This window comes from Thunnus thynnus, chromosome 6 (genome assembly GCF_963924715.1).
Source record: "Thunnus thynnus chromosome 6, fThuThy2.1, whole genome shotgun sequence".
Taxonomy (NCBI): domain Eukaryota; kingdom Metazoa; phylum Chordata; class Actinopteri; order Scombriformes; family Scombridae; genus Thunnus; species Thunnus thynnus.
In genome coordinates this window covers 24,864,785-24,890,241 of record NC_089522.1, presented here as the reverse complement: position 1 = coordinate 24,890,241, position 25,457 = coordinate 24,864,785, and the positions used below count along the sequence as shown (strand labels likewise).

The 25,457-nt window shown below is 37.4% G+C and overlaps 3 protein-coding genes across 3 annotated transcripts; all 3 read right to left on the bottom strand.

Annotated features, from left to right (window-relative positions):
* Positions 1-9,551: 9,551 nt before the first annotated feature.
* LOC137184831 (acidic mammalian chitinase-like) lies at positions 9,552-13,657 on the bottom strand. Its single transcript, XM_067592891.1, has 11 exons — positions 13,554-13,657; positions 13,444-13,470; positions 13,135-13,339; positions 12,898-12,954; positions 12,632-12,797; positions 11,817-11,941; positions 11,605-11,728; positions 11,305-11,487; positions 11,065-11,181; positions 10,841-10,973; positions 9,552-10,423 (listed from the first exon to the last, which is right to left on the bottom strand). Exons 1-11 carry the CDS (start codon positions 13,576-13,578, stop codon positions 10,149-10,151), a joined length of 1,437 nt encoding a protein of 478 aa, XP_067448992.1. The 5' UTR covers positions 13,579-13,657; the 3' UTR covers positions 9,552-10,148.
* A 2,523-nt stretch (positions 13,658-16,180) lies between these two features.
* LOC137184830 (acidic mammalian chitinase-like) lies at positions 16,181-20,036 on the bottom strand. The gene is made up of 11 exons (XM_067592890.1): positions 19,945-20,036; positions 19,835-19,861; positions 19,526-19,730; positions 19,125-19,181; positions 18,860-19,025; positions 18,204-18,328; positions 17,994-18,117; positions 17,692-17,874; positions 17,450-17,566; positions 17,215-17,347; positions 16,181-16,713 (listed from the first exon to the last, which is right to left on the bottom strand). The coding sequence occupies exons 1-11, from the start codon at positions 19,967-19,969 to the stop codon at positions 16,655-16,657; spliced, it is 1,221 nt and encodes a 406-aa protein (XP_067448991.1). The 5' UTR covers positions 19,970-20,036; the 3' UTR covers positions 16,181-16,654.
* A 512-nt stretch (positions 20,037-20,548) lies between these two features.
* Positions 20,549-25,102, bottom strand: LOC137184826 (acidic mammalian chitinase-like). Its single transcript, XM_067592887.1, has 12 exons — positions 24,883-25,102; positions 24,683-24,741; positions 24,564-24,593; positions 24,251-24,455; positions 23,550-23,606; positions 23,260-23,425; positions 23,001-23,125; positions 22,776-22,899; positions 22,470-22,652; positions 22,250-22,366; positions 20,974-21,106; positions 20,549-20,870 (listed from the first exon to the last, which is right to left on the bottom strand). The coding sequence occupies exons 2-12, from the start codon at positions 24,705-24,707 to the stop codon at positions 20,569-20,571; spliced, it is 1,467 nt and encodes a 488-aa protein (XP_067448988.1). The 5' UTR covers positions 24,708-24,741; positions 24,883-25,102; the 3' UTR covers positions 20,549-20,568.
* Between the last annotated feature and the right edge of the window lie 355 nt (positions 25,103-25,457).

Below are 25,457 nucleotides of genomic sequence, written 5' to 3'. Positions count from 1 at the left end.
CAGCGTGTCTGCTGGTTTCATTGCACTATGTTGTTGCTGCAAATTTACATCATAGATTTTGTTTGTGTCTGCTGATGTAATCATCAAATTAACTGAATGATGTCAACAAAATACTGGCACCTTGATTACCATGTAGCATGCACGCTGTTCAAAGCACAAAAATACTACATGAATGGGCAAAGCAAGTTTCATGGTCAGAAAAATACCAACATGTAATGGTGCCACTTGTCTTTGTACTGGCTCTGTATGTAACTTACTTTTTTATGGCAAAGTTGAAACCACCAACTGCCAAAAGGGTTTTGAGCTTAGGATTGCTGTAGAAGCATAGAAGTTCAGTAATGATTATTTAACTTAACACAAAATTCAACATCAAAGACAATTTCCAAATCTTTTGTAGGCTAAAGCTCTGACCTGGTTTTGAGTCCACTGAAGGACTGATAGCGCTGTATGTCATTTGCGCAGGTGGGGACCAGCTGTTGTTTGTGGTTAATATCAGAAAAGGCAAAGATAAGATGGGTACACTTGGTTGAATCAATATCTGAAACCATAAACTTCCCACCCTCTGCTCTGTTTTCGGACAAGCTGTTATAGTAGCACACCAGCCTGGAGGAAGAGCCTGAGACATTGAAGCAAATCATGATGTTTTTAAGTAGTGTTTGAAGGCAGCAATTACATTAACACTTTTATTTATCAGGAATTGTTGATTTGATTGATGCAATTATTGATCAGTGTAATTTATAAACTTACCCAAGCTGGCGATGATCAAACAGAGACCTTCAGAGTGAGAGACCTTTGAGTATGAAGTTAAAAACATTGCTTAACATGACAGTTCACCCAATTTTGATTCTACAACCACCCCAATACACTGGAGGTGAAATTATGTTTGTTTGTGTTTTGCTCGAAGCACTGGAAACATACATTTAAAAAATTCATCACTGAATTTGGAAATATCAACAGCGTCCCCAATATTCTGGATAATACTGCGTGTTTTGTGTAATCAGGACACTTTCTCAAAAGAGAGTATGCTGTTGAATTTTTTAAAACAAAATTCCATGCCCCTTTTTTGTATTGGGGTGGCAACGAAAAACCTCAGAAAAAACTGTGTATTTTAAACCAAAGCCAAAACTATCTGCATGGCTAGATAAGCATGCATGGCCACTAGAAGAGAGAAAATTTGGGTGAACCGTTCTTTTAAGGAAACATTTATGTAATCACTGCGACTTACCTGCAGTTAGAATTAACTTCCTCATGTTGTTACTTTGAAGATAAGCGAAAAAAGAAGAAATGACTAAATTAGTTTAATTTGCAGCTGGAAAAATATAAACACAATTTTCACTCAAATCTTCACTCTGAGCTGTTGTAATGAAACTGTTGCCTCTCAAAAGGCATTTTATGAATTAATGAATTAATTCCAGCATCGAAGATGTCTCTGCATTTTTTTGCAAGGTCAAGTCCTTCCTTCAAATTCCCAAATGAACACATGTGAATAATGTCTGTATTAGGAAACCATGGTGTTTATTTTTGATTGTGCTCTGTGAAGTTGTGGAGGACTTAATGTTTGGTTTCTTTGAGAATATAAAAAACATTTGTGCATGTAAGTATCAAAACTGAAAACTGCAATGTTTTATACTAGCAGTCAGAGTTAGACATGTCATGGATTATAAATAGACTAAACTTTAAAAGAGATGGCATATCATAATTTTTTTCCTTATTGACTAAATACTGTATATCTATACTTTCTAATGAAGAACTATATGATGCCATGCAACGTTTGCTGTCTAGTTTAGTAAGATTACAGCATAGAAAAATAAACATTTTAAATTCCAGCTTAAACTGGATGTTAGACCAATTTAATTTAATTATAATTTTTTTAAACCATGTGGTCTCTCTTGACCCCTAGTCATGTATTGACGTGCATTGACTCTGTTTGTGGGTTTCTGAATTGAACACAAATTAGAACTTTACATGTTAAATAGGGTGTGGATAATGAATGTAATGTTGCAATGGGCAAAGCAATTAGACACTGATAGAAAACTGGGGCAAAAGGACAAAGTTACCTCATGCCAGGCCCTTTACTTTGAGTTTAAAAGTAATATTGGCTTTTGATTTAATTGTACAAACAAACATTGTTTGTACAATGTTTGTTTGTATGCTAACTGGCATTAATTGTACAAACAAACATTGTTTGTACAATTAATGCCAGTTAGCATGCGGCGACTTGTATAATTAACAAAATTCACAGCAGGGTAAATCAGGTATATACAGTAAAGAAGGGTTTACTATGCACGAGTTTGGTAGTACAGGCACAGTTTATGTTGGCTAACTCACAAAGAACAGCGGCACTGGCAAATAGAGTCAGTCCTTGGCTACTGAAAGGTTCCCTGAGCATTTGAGCAATTTAAAGACACTGGCCACTTTAACATGACGTGGATTTTGACATCTGTAGCACTAACCTAACGCACTGCAATGTGCCATGTCAACAGGAGTATACAGCATAGCATGAAATTTAAAATAGCACACAAAGTCTTTGCATTATTTCACAATTTCTCACCTGAAAAGCCAGCTATGGCTTACCAGGAAACACCTTTTAAATGTTTTTCTTTTAGTGCTGAGACTGTGACTTGTTGAGGTCTGGATATTGTTACTTCAACAATAACTTTGTCCTTGTTCTGAGTGACAGCTACACCTCAGTATAAGACAGACAAGAAGGTGAAGTGTAGTACCCATGAACTACCATTTGAGGGAGCATTTCTGAGCATTGACTGCCGTCGTTATTGGAAAGTAGGTCAGTTTCATAATCTGCCATGGCGAACTTTATCCACCAGTGCCACTGAGCGCCTAGCTGCTGCCAGTGTCTGTGTTTACTAAGAAAACAAAAGGAACAATAATTTTGATGCAGTGTGTTTTTGCACTCAAGTTGTAGCCCACAGCCATTGAAGTTGTCCCAGCATACAACCAGTATTTATCTAGATTGTAAGCCTAATCTAACCACTCAGTTGTGAAAAAAAATGCATAGCAGGATGGTAATTACTCAACATAGATTATTAAACTATCATGCCAATTTGAAGGTACATTTGTAAAATGCAATTTTTCCATCACTTAGCCAAAACCAAGCCCCTGCCTCAAAAATATTCTGTATCCTCTTTTTACTGGGCCTGTGACACTTACCTTTATCAGGGTAATCAGTAAAGATTCAATGAGTGACCAAACAGTATCTGAAATTATTAGAAAAACAAAGCATATTGTATTATTACAACATTCAATGAAAAACTAAAATCACATTGATGTGAAAAAAGAAAAAGGCAAAAAAAAGATAAGTAACTTAGAGAAAAATGTAACACAGTGCAGCTATTAAACGCCAAAAGTGTAAGGACTGGAAATGACAAGATGCTCAGCTACCACCCACAGTATCAGACTAACCACCAATACATAACTGTAGATATGAGTTGGAAGACGCAGAAGAAGAACTAGTTTGGCAAACATTTCCACATGAGCCAAGTGAGTCGTGGTTACAGCTCTGGTAATATTGTCAGTAAAACTCTTGCTCTAATATGAGATAACCTGTGTTTTATTGTGTGTGTTTAATCCTATAAATTATCTGATCAGGTCAGGTCTGATCTGGTTGAAAACGTTGCTTACTCAATGCTTATAATCAATAAAGTTTGATCAATTGACTCTCTATGTCATACAACAACATTGCTTTAGATCTGGTATTAATCACAACATGTTTGTAATAGGTATAACACACAATAATCATAACATCAGGAGCAACAAAATTAAAATAGTCCAGTTCAGCTAGCGAGTTGGAGAGTTGGAGTAGATACAGTATAGCAGCATCTGAGAAATTAGTCAAACTGTGTTTTAATAAAATCAGAATAAATGTTATACTTACAAAGATAAAGAAGAATGAGGCATATACTGTCTCTCCACTGTGACTGATGGATGACTGGCTGTGTAGTTTTAAACTGCGAAGACAGGTGACAGGGTGTGGCAATTAAATAGGGTGTGGATAATTAATATTAATGTGGCAATGGGCAAAGCAATTGGGCACTTTAAAGGCCCTTTAAATTTCATTCAATGAAACAGCACAATGCCTACATTTTCAAATTTCTGCCTGTTAAGGAAGTCCTGAATCTCTTACAGGGGGTATGTCAATTTAATGAGCACTACAGCCTGATTCAAACTACTATGATAAAATAATATAATAATGATAGAAAAAAGGATATCATAAAGCCTATTAAAGAGTAATGTGAGATCAAGATAAACAAAAGACCTGTCTCAGCCAGAGATGTTTTTAATTCTGTTTAGGTCAAGTCATTTGAGACAAGTTCAAGTCAACTTTCATGTCTCAAGAGTCGCATGTCCTTGAGGTCAGGTCCAAGTCAAGTCTCAAATCTTCATATGCAAACTGCAGGTCTTTCAGGTCTCTGACTGCTGATCATTAAAACCTTCATTGTCTTAGAATATATTCCTTTCAAAGCTGTTTTTTTTTATATATATACAGTTGCTAACATCGAGTCAATGCATAGACCTAATTAAATATTCAAGGTATGTGGCTATCCGAGGCCTGCCTGAGACGGTCTCATTTATTTTTTATGGTTCAGGTATTTTAACAGGTTAGAACTGTGGACGTGAATGTTTTTACTTTCAAATCAAGTTATGGATTTAGGGAGTCAAGTCTCAAGTCCTCATTTTTGTGTGCAGTTTTTGACTTCTAGAGGCACTATGGAACATTTTTTTTTCTATGAATGTCTTGTTTTTTCCTGTCTAATTGTCCACAATCAGAATATATTCAGTTTGCTATCATAGAGGACTAAAAAAACTGAAAATGTTTCCATTTGAGAAGCTGGGACAAGCGAATTTTGGCATTTTGTCTTTTAAAAATCACTCAAAATGATTAATCAATTATCAAAACAGTTGGCAATGTAGTTTTTGCCGATTGACTAATTGATTAATCAACTAATCCATGCAGCTCTATTTACAAGATAACTACACAGAGCATCTTTAAGTTTGACTCAAGTCTAGTCTGATGTCTACAGCTCTGCAAACAAAAATAATAAACATAACCAGTAGGTTCACATAAACTGACTGATACAGCCATTAATCCAGCCTGTTCTACATTTATGTCAAAAAAAAGAAAGTTGTGGAAGAAAAAAGTGGAAAAAATAAAACACCACATTTCATCAATCTTCATACTACTATTTACTATCACTAGCAATGGAGCCATCTCTCTGACATGATCAGTCAAAAGTAGACCACCTTTAATCAATAAAGATGTTTAAAACAACGTCATGATGTAAGGCACATTAAATGACACAAACTGTTAAAGAGAAACTAACAAGAAATGCATCAAACAAGGTTAAAATTGATAGAAATAAGCTACAGCAGCATCATCGTGTACTGTAAGGCATATTTATAATATATTTAATTACACAGTGGTTAAAAATAAACTAACAATAACACACTCACACAAAAGGTTAACTTCAGGGACAAACAAAGTGATCATTAATATAATCAGTCATGGTGTCATCAAATGAGATATGGTCTGAAACAATGCTTTTCAGTATATTTGTTGTTATTACTCTCCATTCACACACAATATTAAATAGTATGTATTGGCAAGCATTGACTGGAATTAAATGAAGTTGCTGCTTTTCCTTTATGAATCAGTACAGCATTCTGTTTCTGTACGGATTTAACTGACCAAAATTATTATTTAATGACTGTTGAAGAGGTGTGTGTATGCTACGTTTGTATATGTATTTTAATAATTAAAACTGATGGCCATAGCTTAAACCTATAGCATTGTTACATTAGTAACAACTGGGATAGTCCTGTGTTTGGTAACATTGAGGATATTGTTTAAAGAAAAATCTGAAAGGGGAATACAGAATGGCGAGAATCACTTGGGGAACCAGTGGCCTCTCCCACTTCACAACTCTATTGTAAGCACGTTAGCATGCCGATGTTTGGTTTTTGCTCAAAGCACAGCTAGTGTGGTTGTAGACTAGGTATTGTAGGTATTGTGACCTACTTGCTGATGCACTAGAAATCCTGTGTGTTTTGGCAGCTTCAGCTTGCAAACAATACCTCACATCTGGAATTCTGCCAAGTACTTGACTAGGCAATAAGTCTATGAATTTAATTTTTACACTGTAGTCACATTTCAACAGCGCACCTCAAAGTGCTTTACATAAAACATAAAAGGCGTCAAGACAAAATGTAAAAGAAGCACATTACATTATAAAGAAACACATTTAAATGGAATTAAAACGAGTTAAATAGAAAATAAAAATAAGCTAAAATAGAATAAATAATAAAAAAGGAGAATAAAAGCTACAGTGCAGCTACAGTGCAGTGCGAGATATGACTAAGAAGAAATGATAACAATGGTTTAGCCATATACAGCAGTAACATGAACTGTAGTGTTGAACATAGAAGTTCATTATTGAACTTGGAATCAGTAGTGTTGTAAAATTATCATAACTCAAAGGTCACCCGAGTCACCTTTATTCACTGCTGATGACTGTGAGGTGCAGTTGGCATTCATACTGAATATGCAGTTATACCTTTAGGATTAAACCCAGTTTACATCCTCTTGGATCCACAGTGGAGGTGCTGATGGTAGATCACTGGTGATTATCTATCATGGCTTTAACAGCATCTGTAGAGAAACTTAAATTTGATTAATTTGAGTTAAGAAAAGGGGACCTATGATTTACAATGTGAAATAATCTAGTCAGAGCAGGAAATGCACATGTATGATGTCCATTCCATGCAGTTTGCTCAATAGCATAGCTCACGAAATTACTCCTCTGAGTCATGTAGCCAGGAAAATTAGACACATTTCCTCCTGTAAGGTATTTTACGCAGTGACATGAACAGGTATTTCCACTGTAGGAATGAAATAGGTACAGACACCTGCCCTGGATTTTAAAGATTAATTAGTAGCAAGCAGTAACTATCACAGCCTGAGGCTACAACCAATGTGGAAATACCTTAAAGTGCAATGCTGGCACCAGTTGACTCCCATTCAAAAAGCATCAACTTTTCTCTAGAAATGCCAAGCCAATAATTTTTTTCAACGAGTCATTATGGTCTCAATAACTAAATTTGGACCCTCATAAAAAGTGTGCTGGTGGTCATTTGGAAAATTATTGCTCCGTTAATAAGATTTGAAATCTTATAGCAGCTCTGATGTCTGCTGTTTGGGTGTTGATTGACAGCTGTGACTGACAGTTGACTCACCTGCTGCTCTCCCCGGCTCTGGGACTCGCACTGAGTCGGACTATTGTCACAGATTTCAGTTTCATGTTACTTGATTACGATACCCTGCCCTGTTAACACAGTTTAGCTAAAGTAGCTGTTAGCCCAAGTGTGCACCGCTTGGTGTCTCCAGTAAGCTAGTGTTAGCTTTGTGCTGAGGTAGTGAGGTGTGTTTCCAGAGTGTAAAAGGCAAGATAAGATGTGATCATAAGCTGCAACTCCAGGCTCCAAAGTGGCTCCAATACAAACCAATGGGTGACATCACACCACACTATGTCAATCTTTATATATTGTCTATCATTAGTAGTCTGACGGCCTTTGTATGAGATCAGTCTGACTTTCTGTCATAATTAAAGGATAGGTTTGTTTTTTTTCAAATCTGTCTTAATACAGTACTGATGTGTCATTATGTACATGGAAATGGGTCTTGGTTGCTGTAACAAATCCTACTTTCCATACTGACACTGAAGCTATTCTGTCGGGACACGACTACACTGTAAGAAGTGGGGCCCTCCAAGACCCTCCCCTGCTCTCCCAAAAGAATTGACACTACCCTCCCCTCAGCAGAAAGAAACAAAATACATATCCGGCCCAAAACATAATATTCGTACCATCCCATAAACTAACACATATGAATAGATAATACAGGATGGTTTATTCAAGAGAGACCTGTTGCATGCACACTGGCATCATCCTGTGCATACCTACTGTACTGTAAGTGTATTTAAATTACAATGGTACGTTCAATCACCAGCAGCATTTTAAAGAGTTTACAGAATTAATAATTTGAGTGGGTGCAAAATACCCATGGAAAATAAGTACCAAACAGTTTGAGTAGTATTTCACTGTTAAATACAGTTAAACCAAATTGATATATTGGACTCAGTGCTTCTTATTTGTGTTTACCTGAAACTATTAGAGAAAGTGTAGTCATTAAGAATAAAATTTATCTCTTTCACTTCTCTCCCTCTCAGTGTCCTTGTTGAACTCGAATGTTGGGTGTTGATCGCTCAGCACTTGTGTGACTGTGTTACAGGGAAAAGCAGATCAAAGGTGCAGCAAAAGTGATACAAGGAAAACCACAAGATAAGGAAGATTTAGGTCATTCTGCTCAGTGAGTGTGACATACCTTTGCAAGGGTATAATTTAGGTCATTCCTTCTCTAATTGAGTTGCCGTTCATGTTTGTTTCCACATACCTGCCTCCTCATTAATTTTTAAGGGCATCAAGGACATCAGAGAGAGTGCATGACAGACACACACACACACACACACACACACACACACACACACACACACACACACACACACATTTGTACCTGTCTTGGATGCAAATGCATGTGAAGATGACTGAATTAATAACAGTGTGTACTCTCATATTTTAGATAATTGGCAGCACTACAGTACAGCTATAGAAATGAGAAGCATCGTTCGTATGAGAGCATAATTGTTGCAGTTACATCATTGATGTGACAGACTTTGCAGTTTAATTTGGAAAAATCTTTTTAGATAAAGAACACCCAGCTGAAACATCCATCCATCCATTGTACGCTGCTTATCTGCGACCGGATTGGCATCAGACTGAGTAAAGAAATCCAGACATCCTTCACCCCGACATTGCCCTCCAGCTCTTGCTGGGTGATCTCAAGGCGTTCCTAGGCCATAAGATATATGTAGTTCCTCCAGCGTGTTTTGGGTCTGTCTCAGGGTCTCTTATCAGCTGGACGTGCCTGGAACACATACAGAGGGAGGTGTCCAGGAGGCATCCTAACCAGGTGCCCAAACCACCTCAGCTGGCTCCTTTGGATGCGAAGGAGCATCGTCTCTACTCCGAGCTCCCCCCAGATGTCTGAGCTCTCCACTCTATCTCTAAGGCTGAGCCCAGACAATCTCCGGAGGAAACTCCTTTCGGCTGCTTGCATCTGCGATCTAATTTTTTCAGACACTACCCAAAGCTTGTGACTATAGGTGAGGGTTGGGACGTAGACCACCTGAAACATTTATCTTTGTGCCGTTGACACTTGTCATACAGTTTTGATGCTACACTGGAAATTTCATTATTCCAGCTTTGTTTGTAAGGTGTATACATGTTGCTGTGCAATGCAGAACAAAATAACCAGTCAAAGCTGTCAGTTCGTAGACTGTCTAATTAGGATATGTGATTATATTTTGGGATTTTGCTGGTAAACGCAACATTGTGTATTGTGAGACTTGTATGAATAATTGGTAACATACCACAAATCTGTGCTTTAATCATTCATAAAGGCCCGTTTTCCCCCCCAATTAATACATAGTAATTGCTAATGTATACCAATAAATATAGTGTATTGAACCTTTTGACAACCATTTGTGTGCTTGACAAAGCTTAATATTAATAGGCCGGTTCATAGATATTATGGAAGTTGAATAAATGATAAGTTATTTTATAAAATATTCAGATGTTAACCGCTTTGCTATAGGTGGTGCAAGGGGATTTGTGAGTTTGTGATAGAGTTACCAGACAGTTCCATGCAGTGCTTTGTGTCTAAAAATAATACTAAATGATAATAATAAAACTCAAACTTAGTATGGTGTTTTAATGTAGGGCACAGTGTTGTTCAACCACGTATGAGATCATCAGGTCTTAATGTATCTTTAATGCAGGATTTATAGATGAATTTGCTGCTTTTAGAAAAAGAACAACAATTCACAGGAAATTATAAGGTAATTAATTTAACTTGGGAAAAAAATCTGCCTTCTCTGAAGTAGCACTACATTATCTATGTTGTTAAATGATCTGAACACAAAACACACTCACAAAATTATAAATCAAAAATGATTTTTGATCACACGTAATACCCATGGTTATCAAAGCTTGTGGAATGTATAATGGTGTGAATGCCTTTAGGGCCAACCACAACATTTGCAGCTTTCTCGAAAGACTAAATTAGTTGGGCAGTTTTGGATCCAGGTTACGCCATTGGCACAATTGTAAAAAGAACCTGGGGCATCAGGTTTGGCATAAACCCCACCGATCTTTGTAGCACAGAAGTTGTCAGTGATTTTGGTGGAAGTAGCGATTGTAGATATGGGAGATGATGTGGTATGAAGTTGTCTTGTGTCTGTAGATGGAGTAATTGGATTTTGAGTGGTGTCTGGAGAGGGAAGTGGAGGAAGATCTGTAAACATAAAAGTAAGTCATTAGTAATCTGTAATTTACACTAAAAATTAACAAAAGGAATTGAAAATATTTCAACTAGTAATATATAATCAAGAAGAGCAGAAGAATTATGACCCAAAAAATGGCATAAAAAATCCAGGTCCAGGCACTCAAGGTAGGTTTGAAAAATAAAAGGCCTTTATTTCAGTGGGCTAGAGTCATTAAAAAACACACCAACGCGTCAGTTTGCGCCTTCTTCAGGGTGTGAACAGAGAAACAAACAGTAATTATAGTTGCAATCAATTTTGCAATTTTTTTGGTCATAATTCTTCTGCTCTTCTTGAATATTATTCCCTTCCATGAGCACCGGTGGTTTGAGTGACACCAGCAGCGCCCCTGTCACTTCTCTCTTTAGTAATATATCATTTCTGTTTACCTGAAGCCACAAGAGAGCGGAGATAGCTGATGAGGGGGTAGTTTCCTTGTCCACAGAACTGTCCATTAAAGTCATCAAGATCCAGAGCCCAGATGAAAGCTCCTCCAAATCCGTTGTCTTTTAGGTAACGAGCCTGAATGAAGAAGGATAGAAACAGTCCACCAGTGTATGTCTATTTTACAAAAGAATTACTGAGCGATATTTTTCCATAAATGCACGACTACCTTATTCTCAAAACTGGTTTTGTTGTCAAATCCAACCCACTCATTTTGCTTGGTGGCATAAGGCACTTTCTGATCCTCAATCCAATGGACAGTGGCCCCTTGAAGAAAAGTGCAAATCTGAAAATAAAGGTCAAATTTCTCATTTTAACCCAATATATCAAAGCTTCATGATAAAATAAGTTGTATTTTTATCAGTAACATACAGTCGAGTTAAATTCAATAATTAGTTGCAAATTTCACCTCATAATAGGACCAGAAGCCACCCTCCCTCGTAAAAGGACCAGGAGCAGCGGGACCACTGGTTGGTGCTCCAACCTGACTGGACTGAGTAGACAGTCGAAATGTTCGTCCATATGTTGCAAAGCCCATATTTAACTTTTCTACAGGTGTTCCTTTATCCCGCCAATACTTCATGGCAAAGTCCTGAAATGAAAATAAAGAGATTGACAGAAAAAAAACAGAAAGAGAGAGTTGGCATTATATAAAAATGACACCGTCTTTAAATCCATGATGCAGTAAACAGTTAATCTCTGTACTCACAGTATTTAAGTAAATATTGTCACCGGTGTCATGGGATCCTTTGTATAAGGGGCTGTGATGTCCTGTGACAGTCTCCCAAGTGCCATGAAAGTCATACGTCATCACATTAATAAAATCCAGGTACCTGATGAAATGCAAGTGAGATCAGGTTTATGCAAACCTGGAGACAGCTTATCACTGGAATGATTTGTGAAGGTTAAATGTTGGTGTACTTTGCCATCTCTGCGATTTCATAACCAGCATCAATGGTTCCTTTCCCAGCAGACACAGCAGCAGAGATCATTAATCTGGGACGGCTGGTTGCTGTTCCCTCAGCCTCATAGGCCTCTAGCAGTTCCTGTCCACCATAGAAGAGTAGAAAATCATTCCATATTACATCTTAAAAAATAAGGCTTTCTTACTGTAAACGAATCCCACGTACAGAGCCAAACCAACAATGAATCGAAAATACTTAAATGTATAGTGCATTTATCAAAAGCTCGATATATAGTATTCCTCTGTGCTGTAAACCTCCATTGTTGTCCAAAAACTACTAAAAATACATTAATGAGCCACACCACTGCACTGTGTGACATGCTCCTTGTCCCCAAAGAGGGTGGTTACTTTGGTTTGATTATGATAATGACTCCAAAGACTAATAACAGCACCAAGTTTTCAATCTGTGAAAAGTATTTCTGTGTCAGGAAGAGGCCATCGTGCATGCATAAGAACACGATTCTCTTTACAATTAACGCCATTCTTTCATGCTTTCTCAAAGAAGTTTAGTACAAGGTCAAGACTTCATGACATGTAGCATGATAAGCTAGCAGAGTGTCGTAAACAGACTCTTCCTTACATGGAAATACTTTCCAAAGAGTGAAAACATAATCACTGTTATTAGTCTTTGGAGCTGTTTCTAAACAAACTAAAGTAACCATGTTCTTTGGGGACAAGGAACACGTCACACAGTGCAACATTGTGTCTCACTGACATGTTTTTAGTAGTTTTACAACACTGAGGAATATGACATATCAGCCTTTCATCTGACCTTGCATAAGACGGTGAATCTCTGCTTGTCCTCCAGAGGACTTCCTCTTGAAGCGGGATATTCCCAGTCCAGATCCAGTCCATCAAAACCATATTTTCTCAGGAGTTTGATAGAAGACTGAATAAATGTGTTCCTGTTGGCTTGTGATGACACCATTGTAGTGAATCTGAGTGGCATTTTGGGGAAAGAAAGATGCTCTTAAGAAGACATACAGTATATACACAGTATATGATCTTTATGTTTTTGTTTTGTGCTAAATATCTCACTTTCGCGTTCCAAAAGTCCAGCCTCCGACTGCCAACAGTGTTTTAAGATTTGGATTCCTGTGGGAAATTACACATTTTGTTACCAGCTAGGCAGGTTTATTTATATAACACATTACAGCAACAAGGCAATTAAAGGTGTTTTACATAAAACATTAAAATCATCAAGATAAAGTGCAAAATAAACACACCATAAAAGGACATTTAAATACAATTAAAAACAGTAAATAAAGAGCTTACCTCTGTTTGAGTTCATTAAAAGATTTATAGAGTTGATCATCATTCCATTCTATGGTGACCAACTCGTTTGCCTCGTTCATACCAGCAAAGGCGTAGATCAGGTGGGTACACAGGTTGGGTTCAACATTTGAGGGCATAAACTTCCCATTGCCAGGTCTATATTGGGACCAGTTAGTGAAATAACACACCAGTCTGGAGGACGAAACTAAACATGGAAGAACAGAATTTGTTTCCATTAATCTTTGAAGAAGAATAAATTAACTACACATCTATCAAGTATTAATGGTTAATTTAAGTTTATGAACTCACCCAAACTCCCAAAGCAGAGACAGAGACCTTTAAAGTTAAAGATACAGTCAGTCCATATTGGGTAAAAATAGATTTCAGGAAATAAGTCAAAGCTTTTCTCTGTGCCTTACCTGCAATTAGAATTAGCTTGCTCATGGTGGTTGTGCTTGGATGAGTCAAAAATAGAGCACTGATTAGCTTCCCCTTGCTAATGAAAATATACACAAACCATGACAATCATTAACCCAAAGCGTAGGAGATGAGGCTGTTGCTTCATATATACAAATAACAGAAGCTGGTGAAAGATCTTTGACCTCACAAAGAAAACATATTTGGTAATTTTAAGAAATCTTTCTGGACAGCTGCAGAAACAACAGGTGAGTGATGTTTTATAATTGATACAGTCACCAAAAACTCTTTGTGTCACTGATAATTTCTCAATATTTGGTCAGTCATTTACATCAGTCTCAGTTTGCACTTAATCTGGCATCAGTTTCTTCAAAGTTTCTCAATCAACAGTATTCTTAGAGTATCCCAGACATTGTCTTATATATGTATATATGTGTTATATTAACGTAATATTCTAATGTTCTCAGAGATGCTAAGTGGCATTGAGGTCTGATGATCCAGCATCAGACATTTTGTGCTTCTTTGAACTTCAGTCAGAAGCAACAGTTGTGGTGGTGAACCCAGTTTACATCCAGTTTACATCCTCTTGGATCCACAGTGGAGGTGCTGAAGGTAGATCACTGGTGGTTATCTATCGTGGCTTTAACAGCATATGGAGAGAAACTTAAATTTGATTAATTTGAGTTAAGAAAAGGGGACCTATGATTTACAGTGTGAAATAATCTACTGAGTCGGACTATTGTCGCAGATTTCAGTAAGTTTCATGTTACTTGATTACGATACTTGCCCTGTTAACACAGTTTAGCTAAAGTAGCTGTTAGCCCAAGTGTGCACCGCTTGGTGTCTCCAGTAAGCTAGTGTTAGCTTTGTGCTAAGGTAGCGGGGTGTGTTTCCAGAGTGCCTGGAGTACCTTCCCCTGCTCTCCCAAAAGAATTGACACTACCCTCCCCTCACCAAAAAGAAACAAAATACATATCTGGCCCAAAAAATAACATAAACTAACACATACGAATAGATAATACAGGATGGTTTATTCAAGACAGACATTGCTGGTTTGTCATTGGTACACTTGAGTAGCTGATATGGCCACTCAGTTGTGGGTATCCACTTGTCACAACACAAATTCACACATACACAATTAATTACAAAACTAAACAATTATACATACGTTTAGATAGCCTATGGATCTCGGAAGGCATTTCTCTTGCTTAACATTTTGTGTTTGGCAGTTTGGCTGTAATAATTAAGAGTCTACAGCGACACTAGCAGCACTGTGAGACTGTACTTACTGTGGTTCTTTGAGCCAAATGATAACGTCAGAATGCTAACATGCTAACACTGACAATGCTAACATGCTGATGTTTACCGTGTCCACCATCTTAGTTTAACATGCTAACATTTACTAATTAACACTATTAAAGTACAGCTGAAGCTGATGGGAATGTTTATCAAATTTAATATACGCCTTCAGACATCTCATCTCGTTTTCAAGGATGTCCCGCATGTCATTAGTTTTGCAGTGACTTGATGATAAACAAAAGTATTGGAAACATTTTAGTGTTGACCTGTTGCATGGACACTGGCATCATTTGTCTTCCTGTGCATACCTACTGTACTGTAAGTGTATTTAAATTACAATGGTACGTTCAATCACCAGCAGCATTTTAAAAAGAGTTTACAGAATTCATAATTTGAGTGGGTGCAAAATACCCATGGAAAATAAGTACCAAACAGTTTGAGTAGTATTTCACTGTTAAATACAGTTAAACCAAATTTATATATTGGACTCAGTGCTTCTTATTTGTGTTTACCTGAAACTATTAGACAATGTTCTCTCTCTAAGGCTAAACCCAGACAATCACCGGAGGAAACTCCTTTCAGGTGCTTGTATCCGCGATCTAATTTTTTCAGTCACTATCCAAAGCTTGTGACCATAGGTGAGGGTTGGGACGTAGACCGCCTGAAACATTTATCTTTGTGCCGTTGACACTTGTCATACAGTTTTGATGCTACACTGGAAATTTCATTATTCCAGCTTTGTTTGTAAGGTGCATACATGTTGCTGTGCAATGCAGAGCAAAATTACCAGTCAAAGCTGTCAGTTCGTAGACTGTCTAATTAGGATATGTGATTATATTTTGGGATTTTGCTGGTAAACGCAACATTGTGTATTGTGAGACTTGTATGAATAATTGGTAACATACCATGAATCTGTGCTTTAATCATTCATAAAGGCCTGTTTCCCCCCCAATTAATACATAGTAATTGCTAATGTATGCCAATAAATATAGTGTATTTAACCTTTTGACAACCATTTGTATACTTGACAAAGCTTAATATTAATAGGCCGGTTCATAGATATTAAGGAAGTTGAATAAATGATAAGTTATTTTATAAAATATTCAGATGTTAACAGCTTTGCTATAGGTGGTGCAAGGGGATTTGTGAGTTCCATGTGGTGCTTTTCATCTAAAATAATACTACATCATAATAATAAAACTCAAACTTAATTTCTAACTTGTATCTTTTTGTTATACAGTATTATAGATTGTAATTACAATAGTATACAGTCAAGTATACTTTATGTTGTGGTGCAATGTAAAGAAAACCCAGAGGCCAATGATTCTGTAAGGATTACCATCGTATGTTTAATGCAGGATTTAGAGATGAATTTGCTGCTTTTAGAAAAAGAACAATAATTCACAGGAAATTATAAGGTAATTAATTTAACTTGAAAAAAAATCTGCCTTCTCTGAAGTAGCACTACATTATCTATGTTGTTAAATGAACTGAACACAAAACACACTCACAAAATTATAAATGAAAAATGATTTTTGATCACACGTAATACCCATGGTTATCAAAGCTTGTGGAATGTATAATGGTGTGAATGCCTTTAGGGCCAACCACAACATTTGCAGCTTTCTCGAAAGACTAAATTAGCTGGGCAGTTTTGGATCCAGGTAATGCCATTGGCACAACTGTAAAAAGAACGTGGGGCATCAGGTTTGGCATAAACCCCACCGATCTTTGTAGCACAGAAGTTGTCAGTGATTTTGGTGGAAGTAGCGATTGTAGATCTGGGAGATGATGTGGTATGAAGTTATATTGTGTCTGTAGATGGATTTAGAGCGGTGTCTGGAGAGGGAAGTGGAGGAAGATCTGTAAACATAAAAGTAAGTCATTAGTATTCTGTAATTTACACTAAAAATTAACAAAAGTAAAGGAACTGAAAATATTTCAACTAGTAATATATAATCAAGAAGAGCGGAAGAATTATGACCCAAAAAATGGCATAAAAAATCCAGGTCCAGTCACTCAAGGTAGGTTTGAAAAATAAAAGGCCTTTATTTCAGTGGGCTAGAGTCATTAAAAAACACACCAACGTGTGTCGGCTTGTGCCTTCTTCAGGGTGTGGAGACACAAAGAATCAAACAGAGCAATTATAGTTGCAGCCACCACACCTGTTCCCACTGAAATAAAGGCCTTTTATTTTTCAAACCTACCTTGAGTGCCTGGACCTGGATATTTTATGCCATTTTTTTGGTCATAATTCTTCTGCTCTTCTTGAATATTATTCCCTTCCATGAGCACCGGTGGTTTGAGGGACACCAGCAGCACCCCTGTCACTTCTCTCTTTAGTAATATATAATTTCTGCTTACCTGAAGCCACAAGAGAGCGGAGATAGCTGATGAGGGGGTAGTTTCCTTGTCCACAGAACTGTCCGTTAAAGTCATCAAGATCCAGAGCCCAGACGAAAGCTCCTCCAAATCCGTTGTCTTTTAGGTAACGAGCCTGCATGAAGAAGGATAGAAACAGTCCACCAGTGTATGTCAGTAAAACTGGAATTTTACAAAAGAATTACTGAGCGATATTTTTCTATAAATGCATGACTACCTTATTCTCAAAACTGATTTTGTTGTCAAATCCAACCCACTCATTTTGCTTGGTGGCATAAGGCACTTCCTGATCCTCAATCCAATGGACAGTGGTCCCTCGAAGAAAAGTGCAAATCTGAAAATAAAGGTCAAATTTCTTATTTTAACCTAATATATCAAAGCTTCATGACAAAATAACTTTTTTTTTTTTTATCAGTAACATTCAGTAGAGTTAAATTCAATAATTAGTAGTTATTTCACCTCATAATAGGACCAGAAGCCGGCCTCCCTCGTAAAAGGACCAGGAGCAGCGGGACCATTGATTGATGCTCCAACCTGACTAGACGGAGTAGACAGTCGAAATGTTCGTCCATATGTCCCAAAGCCCATATTTAACTTTTCTACAGGTGTTCCTTTGTCCCGCCAATACTTCATGGCAAAGTCCTGAAATGAAAATAAAGAGATCGACAGAAAAAAAGCAGAAAGAGAGAGTTGGCATTATATAAAAATGACACCCTGTCTTTAAATCCATGATACAGTAAACAGTTAATCTTGGTACTCACAGTATTTAAGTAAACATAGTCCCCAGTGTCATGGGATCCTTTGTATAAGGGGCTGTGATGTCTTGTGACGTTCTCCGCGGTTGAATGTAAGTCATACGTCATCACATTAATAAAATCCAGGTGCCTGATGAAATGCAAGTGAGCTCAGATTTATGCAAACATGGACATTTAATCACTGGAATGATTTAGGAGAGTAAAATGTTGGTGTACTTTGCGATCTCTGCGATTTCATAACCAGCATCAGTGATGTCTTTCGCAGCAGCCACAGCAGCAGTGATCATTAATCTGGGACGGCCGGTTGCTGTTCCCTCAGCCTCATAGGCCTCTAGCAGTTCCTGTCCACCATAGAAGAGTAGAAAAGTCACTTCATGTTCATCTTAAAAGATAAGGCTTTCTTACTGTAAACAAATCCCATGTACAGAGCCAAACCAACAATGAATCGATGATACATGTATTGTGTGTTTATCGGAAGCTTGATATATAGTATTCCTCTGTGCTGTAGACCTCCGTTATTGTCCAAAAACTATTAAAAGTACATTAATGAGGGACACCACTGCACTGTGTGACATGTTCCTTGTCCCCAAAGAGGGTGGTTACTTTAGTATGTTTAGAAACGACTCTGAAAAAGTTTAGTAAAAAGTCAAGAGTTTGTGACACGTAGCTTGACAAGTTAGCAAAGTGGTGTCAACAGACATTAGCAACAACGGAAATCTATATAACAGACTTTGAATACACACACAATACTTGTAAGTAGGATGATGTTGGTTTGGCTCTGCACATGAGATTTGTAGAATAAAATATAGAAAATTGCCAGAAATATTCTTTAGATATCAGATCAACATCACAACAGTAATTTTGCATCTGACCTTGCATAAGACGGTGAATCTCTGCTTGTCCTCCGGAGGACTTCCTCTTGCAGCGGGATATTCCCAGTCCAGATCAAGTCCATCAAAACCGTATTTTCTCAGGAGTTTGATAGAAGACTGAATAAATGTGTTCCTGTTGGCTTGTGATGACACCATTTCAGTGAATCTGAGTGGCATTTTGGGGAAAGAAAGATGCTCTTAAGAAGACATAGACTATATACGCAGTATATGATCTTTATTTTTTGTTTTGTGCTAAATATCTCACTTTTCCGATCCAAATGTCCAGCCTCCGATTGCCAACAGTGTTTTAAGATCTGGATTCCTGTGGGAATATACACATTTTGTTAACAGCAACGATTTTTTTTTATAACAAGAGGTAATGCTGATTTTTGGGGGGGTAAAGGCAATGCAAGGCCCTTTATTTACATAGCACATTTCAGCAACAAGGCAATTCAAGTTGCTTTACATAAAACATTAAAAGCATCAAGATAAATTGCAAAATAAACACACCATAAAAGGACATTTAAACACAATAAAACAGTCAATAAAGAGCTAAGTGAAAAAAAATAAAAAAAACAAGCTAAAATAGAATAAGAGATGAAATACAATAAAATTTACATTACAGTGTAAGAAATGAACAATTATTTAATAGTATTAAGAGTTTACCTCTGTTTGAGTTCATTAAAAGATTTATAGAATTCATCATCACTCTCATCGATGGAGACCAACTCGTTTGCGTCGTTCATACCAGCAAAGGCGTAGATCAGGTGGGTACACAGGTTGGGATCAACATTTGAGGGCATAAACCTCCCATTGCCAGGTCTATATTGGGACCAGTTAGTGAAATAACACACCAGTCTGGAGGATGAGACTAAACATGGAAGAATAGAATTTGTTTCCATTAATCTCTGAAGAAGAATAAATTAACTGCACATCTATCAAGTATTAATGGTTAATTTAAGTTTATGAACTCACCCAAACTCCCAAAGCAGAGACAGAGACCTTTAAAGTTAAAGATACAGTCAGTCCATATTGGGTAAAAATAGATTTCAAGAAAAAAGTCAAAGCTTTTCTCTGTGCCTTACCTGCAATTAGAATTAGCTTGCTCATGGTGGTTGTGCTTGGATGAGTCAAAAATAGAGCACTGATTAGCCTCCCCTTGCTGATTAAAATATACACATACCATGACAATCATTAACCCAAAGCGTAGGACATGAGCCTGCTGCTTCATATAAGTCAAATAACAGCAGCTGGTGAAAGATCCATGACCTCACAAAGAAAACATTCGGTAGTTTTAAGAAATCTTTCCGGACAGGTGCAGAAATGTTCTAATGTTCCCAGAGATGTTAAGTGGCATTGAGATCTGATGATCTCAGCATCAGACGTTTTGTGCTTCTTTGAACTTCAGAAAGAACTGACATAGTTTCATTATATTTTTATGGTCGGTGTCTTGCTGTAAACTGAATCCTCCTCTACCAAATATCAGGTCAGACGGGGTTATAAAAGCCCATAGTATGTCTTAATATATAGTGTAGTAGAAAGTAGACTGATATAATAACAAAATCTGTCAGGTACAGAATGGAAAACACTAGTTTACTGGAATTTAGACTTTATCATACTGAATTGTCTATGAAATTAAAATGATTTCCATGTAATGAAGCATTTTAAAAATGAAACACACTGTTTTGTTTTATGAAGAAGACATTTATTTATGGCCAGTCACAGCACTTGCATCTAATATTGAAAACAAGATTAACTGGACATTTCTGAAGGTGCGTGCGTCCATGGACACACTGAAAGAAGGAGTTGCTGTCTTTCTCATTTGCGTAGAGGCCATCGGTCTTCCCGGCACAGAAATCACTTCCAGAAGCAACAGTTGTGGTGGTGGTTTTGGCAGTGGTAGTTGTAATTGGATCAGCAGCAGCAGTAGTAGTCGTGCTGCTGGCTGGGCCAGGGCCGTTAGTGGTGATGACTGGAGGATGTGTGGTTACAGGAGGGGGAGGTGGAATATCTAGCAAGATAAGATACATTTAAATTAAAAATATTATGGAAGAAAGATTTTACTTGTAAAACTTTCACACGCGGTGCAGTGTTGTTGTCTAATTGCTGTTTACCTGAATCCAGAAGAGAGCGCAGGTGACTAATGAGAGGGTAGTTTCCCTGTCCACAGTACTGTCCAGCGAAATCATCCAGATCCAGGGCCCAGATGAAAGCTCCTCCAAACTTGTTATCTTTCAGATATTTGGCCTGTGGAATATCATTTAAAGAGAGTGCTCCAGTTTAAAATGCAAGTTTTTTTTGTTTTGTCAATAAGCGATCAATGTAACTCATTGTTTTAAATGCATCCATAGTGTGCAAACATATGAATAAATAAAGAGAAGAGATAGATGATGGGTTCAAGCAGATTTGGGGAAAGCTTTGCATCTGAAAAGTGGAACATTTTCTTTACAATCAGCATCTACAGGTGAAATGATGCCTGACTTACATTATTGCAGTTTGAATAACCTGTGGGGCCCCTAAATGTTCTTGACTGGCCTGATGCCAGAATATGGCCTCCTACAGTACCTTTATGTACATAGTTTAAGTATTATTACAATAATTCATGTGTCACGTTGCAAACAACAGTGAGGATCAACATACTGTGATGTGAAGGCAGTAGTTCCCAATCTTTTTGCCCTGGGACCCCTTAAAATGAATCAAAGTCTTCTTGTGACCCCTCATCACAGGTTGTGGATAACCAAAAATGTGTTTTTTCTTTCTCATATAGTCTAATTTGAAGGATTTTAGGGAAGTGTTCAGTATTTCACAAGAAAAAAGCAAACATTTGATAAAACTGAGAAAAAATTAAACATTTTCGTTCTTTCCCTCTTATCCCTTCTGGTGACCTCTTTGGGGGGTCTCGTCACACAGGTTGGGAACCACTGATGTAGAGTATACCCAAATTTCAAACAATTTCCATTACAACACACATATTTATGTGAAGTTTGGTTGCACTAGAATGTAAGAGCTAGGTCACCAGTGGTTTGGATTTATAACTCTTCCTGTAATCTAGGAAATACTATTATTTGCACTACGTGTAACTGATAACGTATCTGTCAGAAATGTAATCCCACACATTAAAAAAACTTAACATAATCAATCAGGATTTGAAAAATTACCTCAGACCTGAGGTTATATATAAAGTGAAACATGCAGTTGTAAGTTAGAGTGCCACCTTCTGCCCGATCTATGGTATTTAAAACTGTATGTGCTGAGTGTGCAGCTTCATTGTGATCAGCTTTACTCAGTTCAGTACTGATAGCAGACAAGTAGCACTTGTGATATATGGTTTTATTTTGTGTATATAGCCTCCATAAATATAGATGTGAAAGGCAATAATTAATTTATTACCTTGATGTCAAAACTCTGCCTGTTATCAAACCCGACCCACTCATTGCCTTTAGTGGCATATGGCACCATTTGCTCATCAATCCAATGGACTCTTCCTCCTTGGAGGAAAGTGCAAATCTGTAGAAAATAAAGAAAATGATATTCAAACATCATCAGCATGATGGTATGAATTAAATCTGCAATGTAATAACTTGTGTCTCAGTGTTGAACCTTCACAGACCTCATAGTAGGACCAAAACCCAGCTTCACGGGTGTAGGGCCCAGCTGAGGCTGGTCCACTGGCAGGTGCTCCAACACCGATAGCTGCTGAAGATGTGCGAAATGTGCGTCCATACGTGGCAAATCCCATCATGAGCTTGTCAAGAGGGGCTCCTTGGTCTCTCCAGTATTTCATAGCAAAATCCTGTGAGAAGAACAAAAAAAGATTTCATATTTTCATATATTCAGACAAGCACATGTTATATATTCAGCTTATCCAGGTTCTAAAGTGTGATGACAACTGAATTTTGTTGAGGATTTTACTCACCACATTGTAGTAGATGTTCTCGCCCTGATCGAAAGAGCTGCGGTACAGAGGGCTGTTGTGACCGGTGAACGGTTCCCATGCTCCGTGGAAGTCATAGGACATGACATTTATAAAGTCTAGGAACCTGTCAGACAGACACAAACATGATGTGACCAAAAAAATAAAGAAGAAAGATTTTTTTGTTGTTTTTTCGACCTTAACACTAAATATCTTGAATCAACTCACTTTGACACTTCAGCGATCTCATAACCGTTGTCAATGTTTCCCTTCCCAGCAGCCACTGCAGCTGTGAGCATCAAACGTGGCTTTCTGGTATCAATGGCTTCTTTTTCAAAGGCAGCCATTAATTCCTAAATTGAAGAGAGAAACCGTCAGGGACAATCATGTTTATTATATGAGAATTTTCAAAATTACGTCACTATTACAGTATATCTCAAATCAGTCGGTGCTGCTGACCAGGGGAGGTGCACGTTTCCAAACTTACCTGACAAAGCACAGTGAACCTCATCTTGTCCTCTGGTGGGCTTCCTCGTGATCCAGGATACTCCCAGTCCAGGTCAAGACCATCAAAGCCATGCAGCCTCAAGAATCTGATTGAGGACTGGATGAACTTCTGGCGGTTGGCAGCGGATGAAACCATGATGGTAAATCTGTAGACATTTAACACACAATATCGACACTCTTTATGATGCTCTTCATTATTTATTTATTATTATTATTATTATTAATCCAATCGCCTCATGACTCTATGCTGTTCAAGCCTTGTAGACTCACTGTGTCGTTCCAAAGTTCCACCCGCCGACAGCCAACAGAGTCTTCAGCTGGGGGTTTCTGCGAAGGACATATGCAAAGACATGCAGATTTTTTTTTTTATTTTACAATTAATCAGTGTAGTGTTTAGATCCTTTACTTGGTAGAAGTAGCAAAGTACAGTGTAAAAATACTCCATTACATGTAAAAGTCCTTCAAAATATTTCTCCTGAAGCTTATATGAGGCTTCAGCAGTCTGAGTTAGTCATATCAAGTGGATATTTATATGACAGAAGGATTTTGGCAACTGTGCATATGTATAGTACATGAGCAAAAATTTGCTGCCTTTTATCTGCATAGTTGATTTGAATTTTTTAAGACAAAATAAAGTATTCATTTATGGGTCAAGAGAATTCACCCACTGCTTAAACTAAATGAATTAAAAAACTTACAAACACTTGAAAACAGGGCTGTTTTTCTTAGCTCATGAAAAGTTGACATTTTGGAGAAACATGGTTTTAAGCTTAAGCTTAAGTTGAACTAACGGCCACTTTGTTTGTTTTTTAGTTATTTGATGTCAAAAACTGAATGATTCCACTTAACCAGTCACAGCAAAACATTCAACTTCATCCCAGCTGCTTATATGATATATATGAAGTTGTTGTGAAATAAAAGTGGACATGACTACAGATATGATACTGATATTATAGGCAGGAACAACTCACCTGCTCTTGAGTTGATTGAAGGATTTATAGAGAACATCATCATTCCACTCATAGGTTACAAGCTCATTAGAGGGGTTGATTACTGAGAAGGCGTAGATCACGTGTGTACATAGGTGTGGGTCTACATTGTCAGGCAGATATCTGCCAGCGCCTGGTCTGTACTGGGACCAGTTGGTGAAGTAGCACACCAGTCTGGTAGAAGACACTTTTGGAAAGGGAAGAAATTATTAGAATAAATTTTCTATTCTAAGTGATGATAAATTAAGAAGCAAATGTCACAAACATGTAAAGAAGTTAAATAATGAATGCATACCTATTTGAAGGCACATCAAAAGGGACAGTCCTAAAAAGAAAAGACATTTAATTTTTATTATTTTATGCATGAGACATGCTGCCTTTGATTGAATAAACAACTGAAATAATTCAACCTACCAGTCAGGATTGTTAGTCGAGCCATGTTGTGTCAGTTGAAGCTTTTCCTCAAGAATAATCTGCAATAATAAAAATTGTGTGTTTTTGTAAACTGCATCCAGTTCTTCAGGCTGTACCACAGTAGGTAGTTATACTGCAGATAAAAAACCTGTTTTCCTGAAAATGTAGGCTACTTAAACCTCTGTTTGCTGATGACTTACCTGTTACTAGGTGATCGGCTAGATGTGCCTCTGATCCAACTGGGAGTCCATTTTATAGACGTGATAAGACGAGGACAAAGGCTGCATGCCAGGAGGGAGGTGTAACGGATGCTCTGCGAAGCACAACTGTCTGAGTGAAATTGGTCACATTAGCCAGCAATAAACTGTCAGAAGAGGTCTAAGGGTGATATCTATTTTTATTGCTTGACAAATCTGGATCAGAGCATGTACAGTGATGTTATCTAAACTTTTTTCTGTAAATTTGCTCAGATCAGAAAAGCTGGCTAATCCATGCAGATAAAATAAGATAAATGTATGAACTGATGCACTGTATTTTAGATAACTTAAAGATTAAAGGGGTTTCCATGGTGGTCAAATGGTACACACAACATACATAACACTATGGCTAAAGTTGGTCTGTTTGGACTTTTTCCTCATCTAAAGCTCCAAATACGATATGGCTAGATGTTTTCATTATCTATTAAGCTGATGATTATTTTCTCAATCAATCAATCAATTGGTTTGTGTATGACATGTCAAACAAATGTGAAGAAATGCTCATCATAATTTCTCAC